General features: G+C 38.5%; 1 protein-coding gene across 3 annotated transcripts in view; it reads left to right on the top strand.

Moving 5' to 3' along the window:
* The first annotated feature begins 1,751 nt into the window (after positions 1 to 1,751).
* vaspb (vasodilator stimulated phosphoprotein b) overlaps positions 1,752 to 12,296 on the top strand; it is a 34,394-nt gene continuing 23,849 nt past the window's right edge. The window contains exons 1-2 of one of the 3 annotated variants that reach the window (XM_061781933.1): positions 1,753 to 2,236; positions 3,946 to 4,244. Coding sequence is in view for 2 of the 3 variants with exons in the window: in XM_061781932.1 (XP_061637916.1) it covers positions 2,232 to 2,236 (5 nt within the window). In the remaining variant the exon portion in view is untranslated. Of the gene's footprint in view, positions 2,237 to 3,945; positions 4,245 to 12,296 lie in introns of all 3 variants that reach the window. The other 2 variants (XM_061781932.1, XM_061781931.1) reach the window with 2 other exon arrangements.

The following is a 12,296-nucleotide window of genomic DNA, read 5'->3' as shown; positions in this document are numbered from 1 at the left end:
AACTAAAGGCATATCTGGGTTTATGGATGTTTACGCATGTCATGTAGTGTTAAACCATTCCTTTCTCATCCCGACTTCCACTTCTGTCCCCATTAGAAAGAAGGAATGCTTTTAGAGTGTTCTCTATCTCAGTGTTGAAACTGGACCACGAGAAGAACCTTAGTGCTTTTTCCTATTGACAACATAACGACAGTAGAGAACATTGATTTGCTTTGCAATGTGCTATTAAAAATATTTCCCCTCCCAGGGTAAAATGATGGCGGTTGGTTACCTTTTTGTAAACTAATCCAGTGATAATTATTCTGTAGTCTTCTTCTCGTCCATTAGTTTACTACTGATTTAATATTGCACATTATTCTTATTGGATAACCACACGGCTTCCAAGGAATTCCACTTTAAGAAAAACTATTGGCTTTATATTTTCCATGCGGACATGTGGTAATGTTATGGATTATTTATGCAAGTCATTCATTCTTGGTTCTGATATGTAACCACTGCTAATTAGAATACTGTACTAAGAACCAAAGCCTTCTAAATGAGTCCATGACATAGCTCTTTCTGTTCATTCTAATGGTGTATCCAGAGAGCTCAGTGGTCATGTATAGGCACTGGATGATGCAACTTTACAAATGTGTATGAAAATGAACTTTGTCAGTAATTAAGGAACAAAATACTGTACATGTGTATCATTTCAGTGCAGGATAAAGCGTAAGCAGAAGTGGTCAAATTTTGCTAAACGACCGACAAATAATATATATATCTCTCTTGTTATGAGACACTTAAACAGATTTTAAGGCTTGGTGTTTTATTACCATTAAGTATAGTACTTGAATTAGTGAACTGGACTTGAATTAGTGAAATGTTCAGTTTGCAATCACATTTCATCATGAAAGTCAACCTTTTCAGGGAGTTATGTCATCAGATAACTGTAATTGATGAATGATTTTAAAACTGGCCAAAAAGTGGATTTTTGTTACTTTGCAGTGTTCTAAGATAATACTACAATTTACAAGATGGAAAGTAGGGCAATACTCTTATGTTGTCCACTGCACACTAAGGTGCATCTGCTTAATCATCCTATACAAGGATGGGAGATTGTATTGCATCAAAACAGAGGTGGCGGAACAACTTGTGGAGTGGACTGGGGACGTCCAACAAAAGAGGGCAACGATGCTAAAAAAAAATAATACACATAACTGATTTCAAAGATAGGAATGCTTTAATCCATTAACAAAATGTATCGGATACAACTAAGTATAGCATCCAAAAAATGTAGAAGTTTTATTGTATTGTACAGTAGAAAGTACACAGTAAAAAAAAACAAAAACAATAAAGTTCTGTAATAAAAAACACTTGAATTTCACAAAATAAAACAATGATGCTCATGCTAAGCAATATATAGTCAGATAGGCACCAGCCAGTGCAATAAATAAAGGGCATGAAAACATACGTTATAAAAGGCAGGTAAAAAGTGCGGGTGCGCGTGCCATCGGTGCCCCCTTGGGTCCGCTCCCTCCGTATCAAAAGATTATTATGCTCGGTTTTGATTGACACTTTCGGACATTTAACACTGCCTTAAATGAATAATGTACCTCTTCCCAGAGTGTGCGTTCTGAAATTACACTCTACACACTATTGGCGTGTATTAAAGCTTTTTCCGCCGTTTTTCTTTCAAGTCATTGCAGTTCATTTTTTTTAAAATTATTATTTTCCCCCGAGGTAGCCTGAACGCACCACAGGACCTCACAGTCCTCTTTGAAGCTGGCGGGCTGGGGCCCACACTGACTCCAGTGAGTTTTCAGACCGACCGCCGTGGAAAACAAGTCTGCCTTCGGCACTCTGGTCCTGAAAGCTTCGTAAGAGGGGAAAGTTTTGATTTTACAGTAGCTTCGCTACTTTCCGGGCTCCTTACTTTTTTTTTTTTTTTTTTGCTCGTAGAAACCAATGTGAGATAGTGATTGGACTTGACAAGCCCGCTGCGCTACTGTATCCACCCCCCCACCCTTCTCTCCCCGTTCCACACAACCAGGAAATAGTCGAGGTGTGCTTCGCTTATCCCGCTAGTTGCTACCCCGTTTGCGGGTGTAGATGCGACTTTACCCGCTTCAGAGACATTTCGTGGTCGTTTTTGGTTTTTTTATATTTTTTTTGGTTCGGCTAGTTTGGCTTTAATCCGCTTTCAAGTGAGTCAAAGTTGCCCGCGAGGAGAAGAGCTCCACTCCGGCCAAACAATGAGGTGGGTAACAGCGACTCAAATCCCTTCATCTTCATTGTGTTTCCAGGCCAAACACTCTGTTTGGACCATTAGTTTCAACAAAGGCGCTGGGACACCATTGGCTTTGTACAAACAACCGTTGCACTCGCACCCTTGGGTGTTTGAACACGCTTCTGCTTGTTTCCGCCACGTTAAAAAGGCAAAACTACCTCGCATCTTCTTGCTTTAAAACAGTTTTTTTTTTTTTTTTAAGTAGAATGTATTGTTCTATAGGTTTTTGTGACCTTTGTGAGTGAATATCCGGATGTTGTGTGAATCAGGAAGTGTGTGCGCGTAATGACAGCCCGGTGCTACCTGTTAAATTTTTTCTAAAGCTACTCTCAAGTGGTTGAACAAGTCAGATGGACATTGTATGCATTTCAAGCGATGCACGTTGACTTATTTTGTTGTTGTTGCGTAAGGTACATTTGACTATGATTTATCGAATTTAAACGTTTTAATATTTTTTTTCTGGAGTCTTAATAGCGCATGATAGCATTCAGGTTGTTTTTCTAAAGACACTTAAGCTGCAACTGCAGGATCACCAACTGCCCTCAATGCATAGCATGCGGTTTAGACCAAGCCGTGCATTTCATAGCCACACATTACATTCATGTGTCTTGTACTATTTATCTCCCTCTGGGTTTTGCAGCAGGGATGAAATTGCTCAGTGGAAAGAAGCCCGTGTCCTCAAATTCCATCAAATAACATGCTTTGAAACCACCACCACTCCCCACTTAAGCTCCTCACCACTGATTTCTTTCTTGTTCCTTCATCTTAAAGCGGCACCCAACAACCTTTCCTAGTTATCAAGCTTGACGGTTGAGATTGTGGTTGTGGGACACTAGCTTTAGCGGTGCATTGCAGTTCTGATAACCTGTGGGACTAGTTCTTTATCTCAAACTTCTTGCGTCGGCTTTTCCCATAACAATAGGCCTCTTAAAGTTAAGTCTCCTAAACATTTTATCACAATGATAAGGTGCTTCCTTTCGAACATAGGAAAATAATTGAATTAGACTCCACTTTTACTAAACAATGTCATAGGGTGACGGCGAGTATTGCAGATGTAAATCTCTTGTGTGAAAGACTGTAAACTTAGTCGGTGGACTGTTGCTTTAAATATTGCTGCTGTAAGGGATTATGGTAACAATGATGTCCTTTCTTAAAGGTTGATCAGGAGCAACCTCTACTAAATGTGAGTTAAAGATTGCATTTATGTACCTTAAGTATGCATTTTTTAGAATTTAAAAACCTTCCCTGGGAGGACTTCTGAGTCATCTCGGTCAGATAGGAAAGGAAAGTTCCTAGGCAAAAATCTGAATCCAAAGAGGTGTGTCTTGGCTCAGGCACATCGGTTAGCCTGCCGCTTTCAATGTTATTTCAAATATTTAGGAGTAACTGATAACAAACGGGGAGGTGTTTGACTTGCATAAGAGCACAGATAGGCATAAAGCATACACACTACACAATGGCGCTGAAAGGAAGAATATTACATTTTGGTGCAGATCTAGATAAACATTTGAATCTTAAATACATTTATGAATAATACAAAATAATGTAAAGTTAAGAGAATAAAGCATTAATATCATGAGAAAAATGTCTTTTTAACAGTGTATCGGAAATTCCCACACATACATAAATGCAATAGTGTTTATACTGACGTTTGTTTTGATGTGTTGGTGTTACACCAGATTGAGAGCTGCCCTGAATATTAGCCGTAAATACAAGGTACCAAACAAGGACCCGTACGGAGATATTTCCAAAGTCACATCAAAAGTGAGAGACTGTCGATTGAGTGCTGCTGGCAATTTGCATTGCCACCAAGAAAAAGCAGCAAACAGGTTTCTACTCTGGGCACCCAAGCATGGATCGGGTACCCGGCACAAAACCTATGCGCAGGTTCTTCTGGAGGATACCGATCATGAAAGTACCACATCTCTTGTGGAGGATTCCAGAGCCTGGATATCTTGCTAGGCTTGCGACTTTTGCAGTAAGTTATGATGGTCGACTGTGGTGGAAATGACTGATTGATTTTGATGTCAAAACATTGATTATTTCATTTTGTGCAACTTATACTAAGGTTTAACCTTCTCAACAACATCCTCAACAGTTCTCATTTTATTGAAATTATCTCTATTCTCCTAATATTGACTTAATGTTTAAAAGTCAACCTCACACTCATAAAATTACCTTTTTTTTCCCTCATAATGACTAAATTGTTGTAGTTATTAGTTGATTCTCCTAAATTGTCAACTTTTCTTTGTAATATTGCTACTATACTCTTTTAAAATTTGTTTTTATTGCAAAATTGTGACTTTATTCTTCTAATATCACTTATTTTCATATTTAACATTCCTATTTATTCTTGTCTTTTGATTTTTATATTTTTTGGCCCATTTTCTCTTCCATACCAACTCCTTTATTGCAAAATTGTGAGTTTATTCTTGTAGTATCACTAACTCAAATTTCCACTTTCAATTTATTCTTGTATATATTTTTTCCCTGTATGTTGTGGCCCATTTTCTCTTCAATAATAACAGAACACCTCACCTATGTTTCAGATTTGTAAAGGAATACATGATAAGAGGCAAAAATAGCCACGGTTTATTCATGCGAAATTAAATTACTCGACTTTGTGAGTAATTCAGCACAACGGTGTTCTAATTGCTTTCAGTAGCCCTTTTCTCCCTCTCTTAATTCACAAAAATAGCACTTAAAATGGCCCTCTCTATTCTTGCTAACTGATGTCGAGTCAAAAGTGTTCCTCTGTGCGCCCTATCCATTTCTTAAAAGCTTCTGCCATCAACAAGGCAGCTTCACCCAGAGACTTGACTTGACCTTGGTATGTTGTCACTATTCTCTCTCAAGAGATAGTTGTGCATACAAAAATGCGTATCGTCTATTCATGACATTGTCCTCTAAGCTAACCATGGCATATTCAAACTCCCATAAATCTCTGTATCATAGAAGCTTGTGACCCAGACATTCTGCCATGTTATTTTCTGACTGATTATTAAATACTAACTCATGTAAAAGACTTCCCGTGGTGCAAAAGTAAGTCAGACACATGCATACACCATAATAACATGTACAATAAAACTGGTGGTCATGACTATAAATGGAGATATAAGAAAACAGGTTTCAGTCGACACAAAAGCACACAACACTACAGTATATGACACAGTTCACACATGGTTTTAGAACTTCAGATTAATATCTTATTTGCCATAATTGAAACATTCAATCCAGTCGCTGGGTTGTGTATTAATGTAACGTGTAAAAAAACAAACAAACAACACTATGGTCATCACTAATGGGTTTACTTGTCCTCAAGTGTAGGTCATCTGGCTTGCGATGTGCTGGGCTCGTAGATGGATATTAATCAGTACAGCTTATAGTGGACAAGACCTTATGACTGACAATCTTTTAGGTGTGACAGTTCAGGATACACCATCTTGAAACCCCTGGTCTATTCCAATATTTGCTTTCAGACAATAACATTGCAGAGGCAACGGCAAATTTAACATTCATTCTCCAGAATTTCCATCCACAAATGTAACCTAATGGAACTTTTCGTGACTACACTCTCAGCCACAAGGATTGATTAGTTGGCAATATCAACTCTGCTCCAATGGCTGCAAACACAAGAGACTCTCATCCACTTTCTTTATAGATAACATAAGGAACCGTTGGTCCAAAAATAACATCTCTGATCACCCTACACAGTGACAATGATTGTTGGACACCATCTCAAATTCAGTCTCTGGATAAGACTTTGATGTGTGACCAGTCTTCTCTTGTTGATCTTACCTTGTTGAAGTGAGAACTGGAATGCAGCGCCATGTTCTTTGTCATTTGTCCCTGTGGAATGTAAATGTTGACCCCCAACTGTAGCCAGCACATCAGAAGTGCTATAGTTTCTCTTAAATGAGCTGTGAAGCATATTTGGACCAACCTTACCGCTCAGTACACAATTCTTGCCGTTTCCACTCATTCTTTGTTGTCTCTCAGCACGTCACGTCGATGCTAAATATAAAGTTGCACAGCTGTGTCATGTCGACAAGAAGCAATGTAGAATTCCACAGATATTTGTTTTCCTTTATGTGCCTCCTTGTTTTCCTGTGCTGAGCTGTGTGTTTTATAATACCATCGACATTGTGACTAATCTTAACCTTGTATTTAGTACCACAGGAAGTACATTTAACTGCTTTATGTGTCAATGATAGAGGGGTGATTGCGGCCCATACTCATGATTCATTGGATGAGTATAAAAAAAAAAAAAACAAGGTTTAAAATGATGGTTGTCCTAAATTAGCAGCATGATGGCTCAGAATTGCGCAAACACACACGTAATGGCCTCTTCTTAACCCACAAAGTTCTCTATTCTGTTTAAAAGGCAGATGCAATGCCCCACAGGCATCTCCACTCCTTACCTCGCTGCCTTATTGATCAGCTTTATAAGCAGCAAAATGGCTTCCTCCATCTGCTTCGTCTGTTTTTTTTTATTAGTTTGTTTTGTGTAAGGGGCTCAGGATTAGCCAAAAAAGCAGTTCTTTAAATATTGTTGTTCTGCCTCGATCAAAACCACCTTGTCCTAATGTCCGACAAGCCACAAGCTGTTTATTTACAGAATTTCGTAACATTGTGCATTCCCATATAAACCTTACAGATGTAACCCGTTCTTTTTGCAATAATGGTATGTTCACACCATGGTGTTGTGTAACGTCCATAACAGTAGGTTTGTTGATTCATTCATGTCTCCACTTGTTGCAACTCACTTGCTCAGTCAGATTTTTCTTTTGAAATCTGATCTGAGCAGCACCTATCTTAAATACCTGGTTTGCTTTTAAAATCTCAAAAATTAATCTGAGATATTAGTCAGTCTACAGTTCAATGCAAAACAGATTTCCTCAAAATCCCCATCAAATCATATTTAGGGAACGCGAAACTTCATACGTGAACAAAATAGCTACACTATTGTACTGGATAAGCAACAATAGTTATAGGTAATTAGGTCATCGTGGGAATTCCCTTCTGTGTTGGATTAACAGTAATGGCTTTATTGCATGCTTTGTGAAGGGGGTACAACATATTATGTGCTTCAAACTAGGGTGCAAAAGTGTCTAATACACCACACAGCTTGTGAGTCTCTTCTCTATTGGACTGTGAATTTGGCTACCACAACACCCTAACTCTGCAGCTCTCCTTCCCTGAAACATGTACCCCTCTTGGTCCTCCCACCTTTTCTACTCATAAATAGGCCATTATACTGACCTGCCTCTTGGATTAGACGCTTTGCCATAACATACAAAACCTTCCATTGTCCCCTTTCCTTGGTGGTGGCTGCCATTTTCTTCTTTAATTGCGGCTCTCGGCTGTTATGTTTGTTGTGTATACTATAGTATTTAACTTTTGCTCTTGTTAGGTTGTCTCACTTGAGATAATTTTCCATAGACCTTGCTATTATCAAAATTTAAGTGCATCTATCTTTAAATTGCATAAAACAGCTGCAGTGGCTAACTGTCTAAGTTAGACTGGTCTGGAAAAACTGGTCTCTTCCTGTACCCAAATGTAGTGATGTCATGTTAGATGATGGAGAGCCTCCATCTAACGACACTGCAATCCATCATCTATCTAGAGATGGGGAAAGACTGTGGAATCAGCATTGCTAATGGTTTCACTAATACTGAACAGTGAATTCATGATTGTTCACTTGGACATAATTTGAAGCTGCTTTAGGGTGTCATCCGTCTTACTAGATCAAAGGTAAGGTTAATACTTTGAACAAATTGGTATGATTTAAATTTGACTTCCTTTTAATCATTTAATATTTGAACTTTTTTTGTTTGTTCATGAATTATAACTTGTGATCTTATGTGGAGAGACCCTTGTTACCCTTCTGAGTGCTAAAGAAGGCACTAAATATTTCCCTTTATAACCCTACTTAGCTCCCTGTGGTTTTGCTTCAGTGGTAGAATTCTCATTTGGGGATTCAGAGAAGGGGTCATTTGGGTCACTGTTGTCATCTGCTCAATGATCAGTAGTCAGGGAAATGTCCACTCATGACTAAATCTTCAATCAAGTAATAACAGCCCAAGCACATGGCCAGTCATTTAATAACGGTAAGAAACTATTAACAATCGTTGTAGTGGCTGCCTTGACGTCAACTTTTTGGCTGGCCTGACCGTAATGAAAAACCCCTGGGAGTAAATAGAGAGGGGAACCAGAACTGTTGAGTTCTTTGCAGTTTGTGACCATGCATGAATAACCAGTGGTCAAGCAAAATGACAGAGACTTACCGTCCTTGACAATTCACTATATTGACAGGGATTTTCAAATGAAAAGTCGGTGCTTGCAGCCTAATGTTATTGCCTTCTATGCATTAACTGTATTTGCGTCCATTAAGTTGCAATTCGTGATTGCACTTTGTAAAAGCACATTTATTCAGTTAGCCCTTGCTAAAGTAGAAATGTTTTTTTTGGGGGGTACATTTAAAAAAATAAATAAAATAAAATAAAATATTATTCGATCATTTATTCTTATTTAAAGATTAATTTTGAACTGTAAACTGTTACATATTGTTAAAAGTAGTGCAATAAAAATAGATTTTTCCCTAACATGAGGAATAATCATGATTAATAATCGTGATTATTATTTTGACCATAATCGTGCAGCCCTAATACTGATAATGATTTAAAAAATTTTTTTTTAAAAAAGACATGCATTTTACTTGATAGGCATGCACAGTCTTTGTTGTAGTGTAATCCGTCAATCCATTTTTCATATCGCTTATCCTCGCTCGGAGCCTAGCCCAGCATCCTGAACTGGTTGCGAACCAATCGCAGGGCAAACAACCATTTCAACCATTTGGAAAACAAACAACCATTCACACCTACGGACAATTTAAGTCTTTAATTAACCTACCTTGCATGTTTTTGGAATATGGGAGGAAACTGGAGTACCCGGCGAAAACCCAGGCAGGCACGGGAGAACATGCAAACTCCACACAAGGAGGCTGGATTTGAACCCAAGACCGCAGAGCTGTGAGGCAGATGTGCTAACCAGTCACCCGCCGGGGTGGGTAATATGATCAATAATTATGTTGAACGATAGTATTGAAATGATAAATTTTTACAATTTTCTCAAGACAGTTGCTTGACTAGATACAGTGCCAAAAAAATCTAATCAAATGCAGTGACACACCTCCAATACACCCCTTCTGCCACCTCAGGAAAGAAATAACAGGTGGTGCCGCTAGGTTGCTGCAACTAATTACCTTTACGATCATGGATCCCAGCATGTTTCATGTCAGATGTCTTTACTGCAAAACACTACAGAAAGAGCAAAAACAGCATCTGCAAAGCTTTAACAGTGGAGTCAAAAAGAGAGGGTGCTATTTGTTAGTGTCTCCGCTCTGGTTTTGATGATCTTCTGTATGCTGTTGTACAAATAGATTGTTGCTACTAAAAAGGGTGAAACAAGGGAAATATGCAACAACAAAAATCACAGTGGATTGTTCTCCAGTAGGTCAGCCTCCTTCTTTGGCCCAGACTATAGAGGATTATGCTCCAACCTGTAAAAGGAATTGAGCTCACATAGAGAAGGGCAGAGGTGAGTTGGTTCCAAATATGGGCATTGAATTTGTACACGCACACACCAGTTCAGAAGCAGGAGGGAATTAAGTTGTACTCTTGAAATAGACAGAAAAGAGTCATGTTTGCCCAAGCTTATTCCTCAGTGCTTCATAAACTATGCCAGTAAGAGTATGAGTCAGCGTGCAAAAATGCTGAAGAGTTTTGTGGAGTCGTGATGTTTCAGCTGACGATATGATTCCATTCACATAAAGATAGAGAGAGGAACTAAGAATAGTTTGGAAAGTCAGGGCCCTTGTTTCTGTTCATTTGACTCGTGAAGACAAAAAGTAATATCCTGCAGCCAGGTGTGAATGCCTGTCTGTTTATTTGTGTGCATTTTGCTGCCTGCAAGGACCTGTCTAAAAAGACAGTGGCATGAGGAAAAGAAGGAATGAAGTGAGCAGATGTTGATGTCCATACTTTTTAAAGGTATAGGGAGAGTTCACCATAAATCCTTTATTTATAATGAATTGTTTTATTTCAAAGAGACACCATATGACTTGATAATAAACTTAATATTTTAACATTTGCTCGCCAAGTATGACCAATCCTCAGAATCATTTCCATTTAATTTTCTCTTGAAGCTTCCTGGCCTGCGAATGCATCTCATGTTCCTGTAGGTTTAAGAAGAATACCATGTATTGTGATTTTTTTTTTTGGGGCGGGGGTAATCATATGTTGTACAAGTCTACTTGAATATGTGTCTTCTAGTTATTGTTTGTATACTGTACTTAATTGTCCAGGTATTTATTTATTTTTTTAATGGACATTCCAATTTACTTCGGTCTCAAGATACAATAAGTGTACTCAGATTATTGGGTTTATAGAGTCTTTATACATTGATTATTAATAAATTTACCACTTTTTAAAGAACAGATTGACAGCTGGTGTTTTTAAAAAAAAAATGTAAATATTTTCTTTCTGCGGCTGGGCAGGCGTGGGTGTGTTATCAGTTGGCGTATTTCGATGAGGTCGTGCTCGGCTTGACACAATACAGTAAAACCCCGCTATATCGCAGTTCAGTTATCGCTGTCCCACTATAATGCAGATTTTTTTTCTTTTTTTGTAGGGGGGGGGGCCACTTTCTTTTCACTTGAACCATGCTGTGTATATCTAGCTTGAGAACTCTTGATGCTTCATTTCTTACACTTTACAATAGGGCTCCCGTATGTCATTCTTGGTGACCACGGGTCAAAAATACCCAACATGATTACCTACACATTCCAATTGCATATTTGCATGGAATAGGATGTTCTCTGTTTGCATTTTGTTTATGTATTGTTTTAAAATAAATGGTGTTGAGGAGGTCCTGTTTGGCCTTCTAGTGTTTTAAAGAGGGTGAGTTATAGGCAGCAGATGGATATCACTTACAGTGATAGACATAGTCTGAGGGTAGTTTAGAGGTCAGAATACTGTCACATGACCTGACGAGTGACCATTCTATTGTGTGTACCTCCTAATATTGTACTCACAGCATCATGGCCTCCTCCAGTTTAGCACGTGGGATTTGGTCCCCACACACCGCCATCCATGTTCTTATCAAAATACTGCAATTGGTGCAGGTTGTGCCACACACGTTTTACTGTGGTTAAATAGGGATGAAGGTGCACTGAAGTATGTTTTTTTTATATACACGTTTCCTCTTTGAAATATACACTTCCTCTTCTCACTTCTGCATACAGTGGAGCCTGTCTGCAATTATTTAGAATTTCCCATTTGTATCGTGTGACATTCAAGTTGCTGCAGAAAGGGAAAGTTAACATGAAGACTTCTGAATGACAGGCACACTGTCACTACAGTGGAGATTGCATTTGACTACATTTTCTTTGATTATGGAGGACAGTAATCAATCTTTTTTCTAGCCTTCTGTTGAGTGGGATCGGAGAACATCTTGCTAAATGTTCTAAACTCCTCTTTGTATTTATGTATTGTTTTTAGCCAAATAATAATGCCTGGAGGTAGTGCTGTGCGATATGGAAGATATTTGATCTCCTGATTTTTTATATCCCGATAACAATATCCTGATATAGCATTTTTCCATAAAATTACATAAATGGTAATTTTCTCATCTTTTTATTTTCAACGAATTTTCACTGCTCTAGTCAGATCCTGTGTTCTAATCAGTCAGGTCAAACCAACATTACATGACAGAAATAACGAGTGCTAACGTACTGTAATTAAATTGCTTTATTTTTAATTAAATGACTTAACCCAAACCGAAACTTTAGAGCATGATTCGACAGAACGGCGGCATGTTTACGTCCAACCGTTTGTGCTACCACTCGCTTGCTAGGCTACATAATGTTTTTGTTGCCTGCTTGCGAGCCGTATCGTATTAAAAGTACGTGAACATACCTCAAGCAAGCCTTAAACGAACGTCCTCTCCTATCCTGGGCACCGGTGACCAC

The sequence above is a fragment of the Phyllopteryx taeniolatus genome, chromosome 8 (genome assembly GCF_024500385.1).
Source record: "Phyllopteryx taeniolatus isolate TA_2022b chromosome 8, UOR_Ptae_1.2, whole genome shotgun sequence".
Taxonomy (NCBI): domain Eukaryota; kingdom Metazoa; phylum Chordata; class Actinopteri; order Syngnathiformes; family Syngnathidae; genus Phyllopteryx; species Phyllopteryx taeniolatus.
The sequence above is the reverse complement of the archived record's forward strand: the minus strand, read 5'-3'. Positions and strand labels throughout refer to the sequence as shown.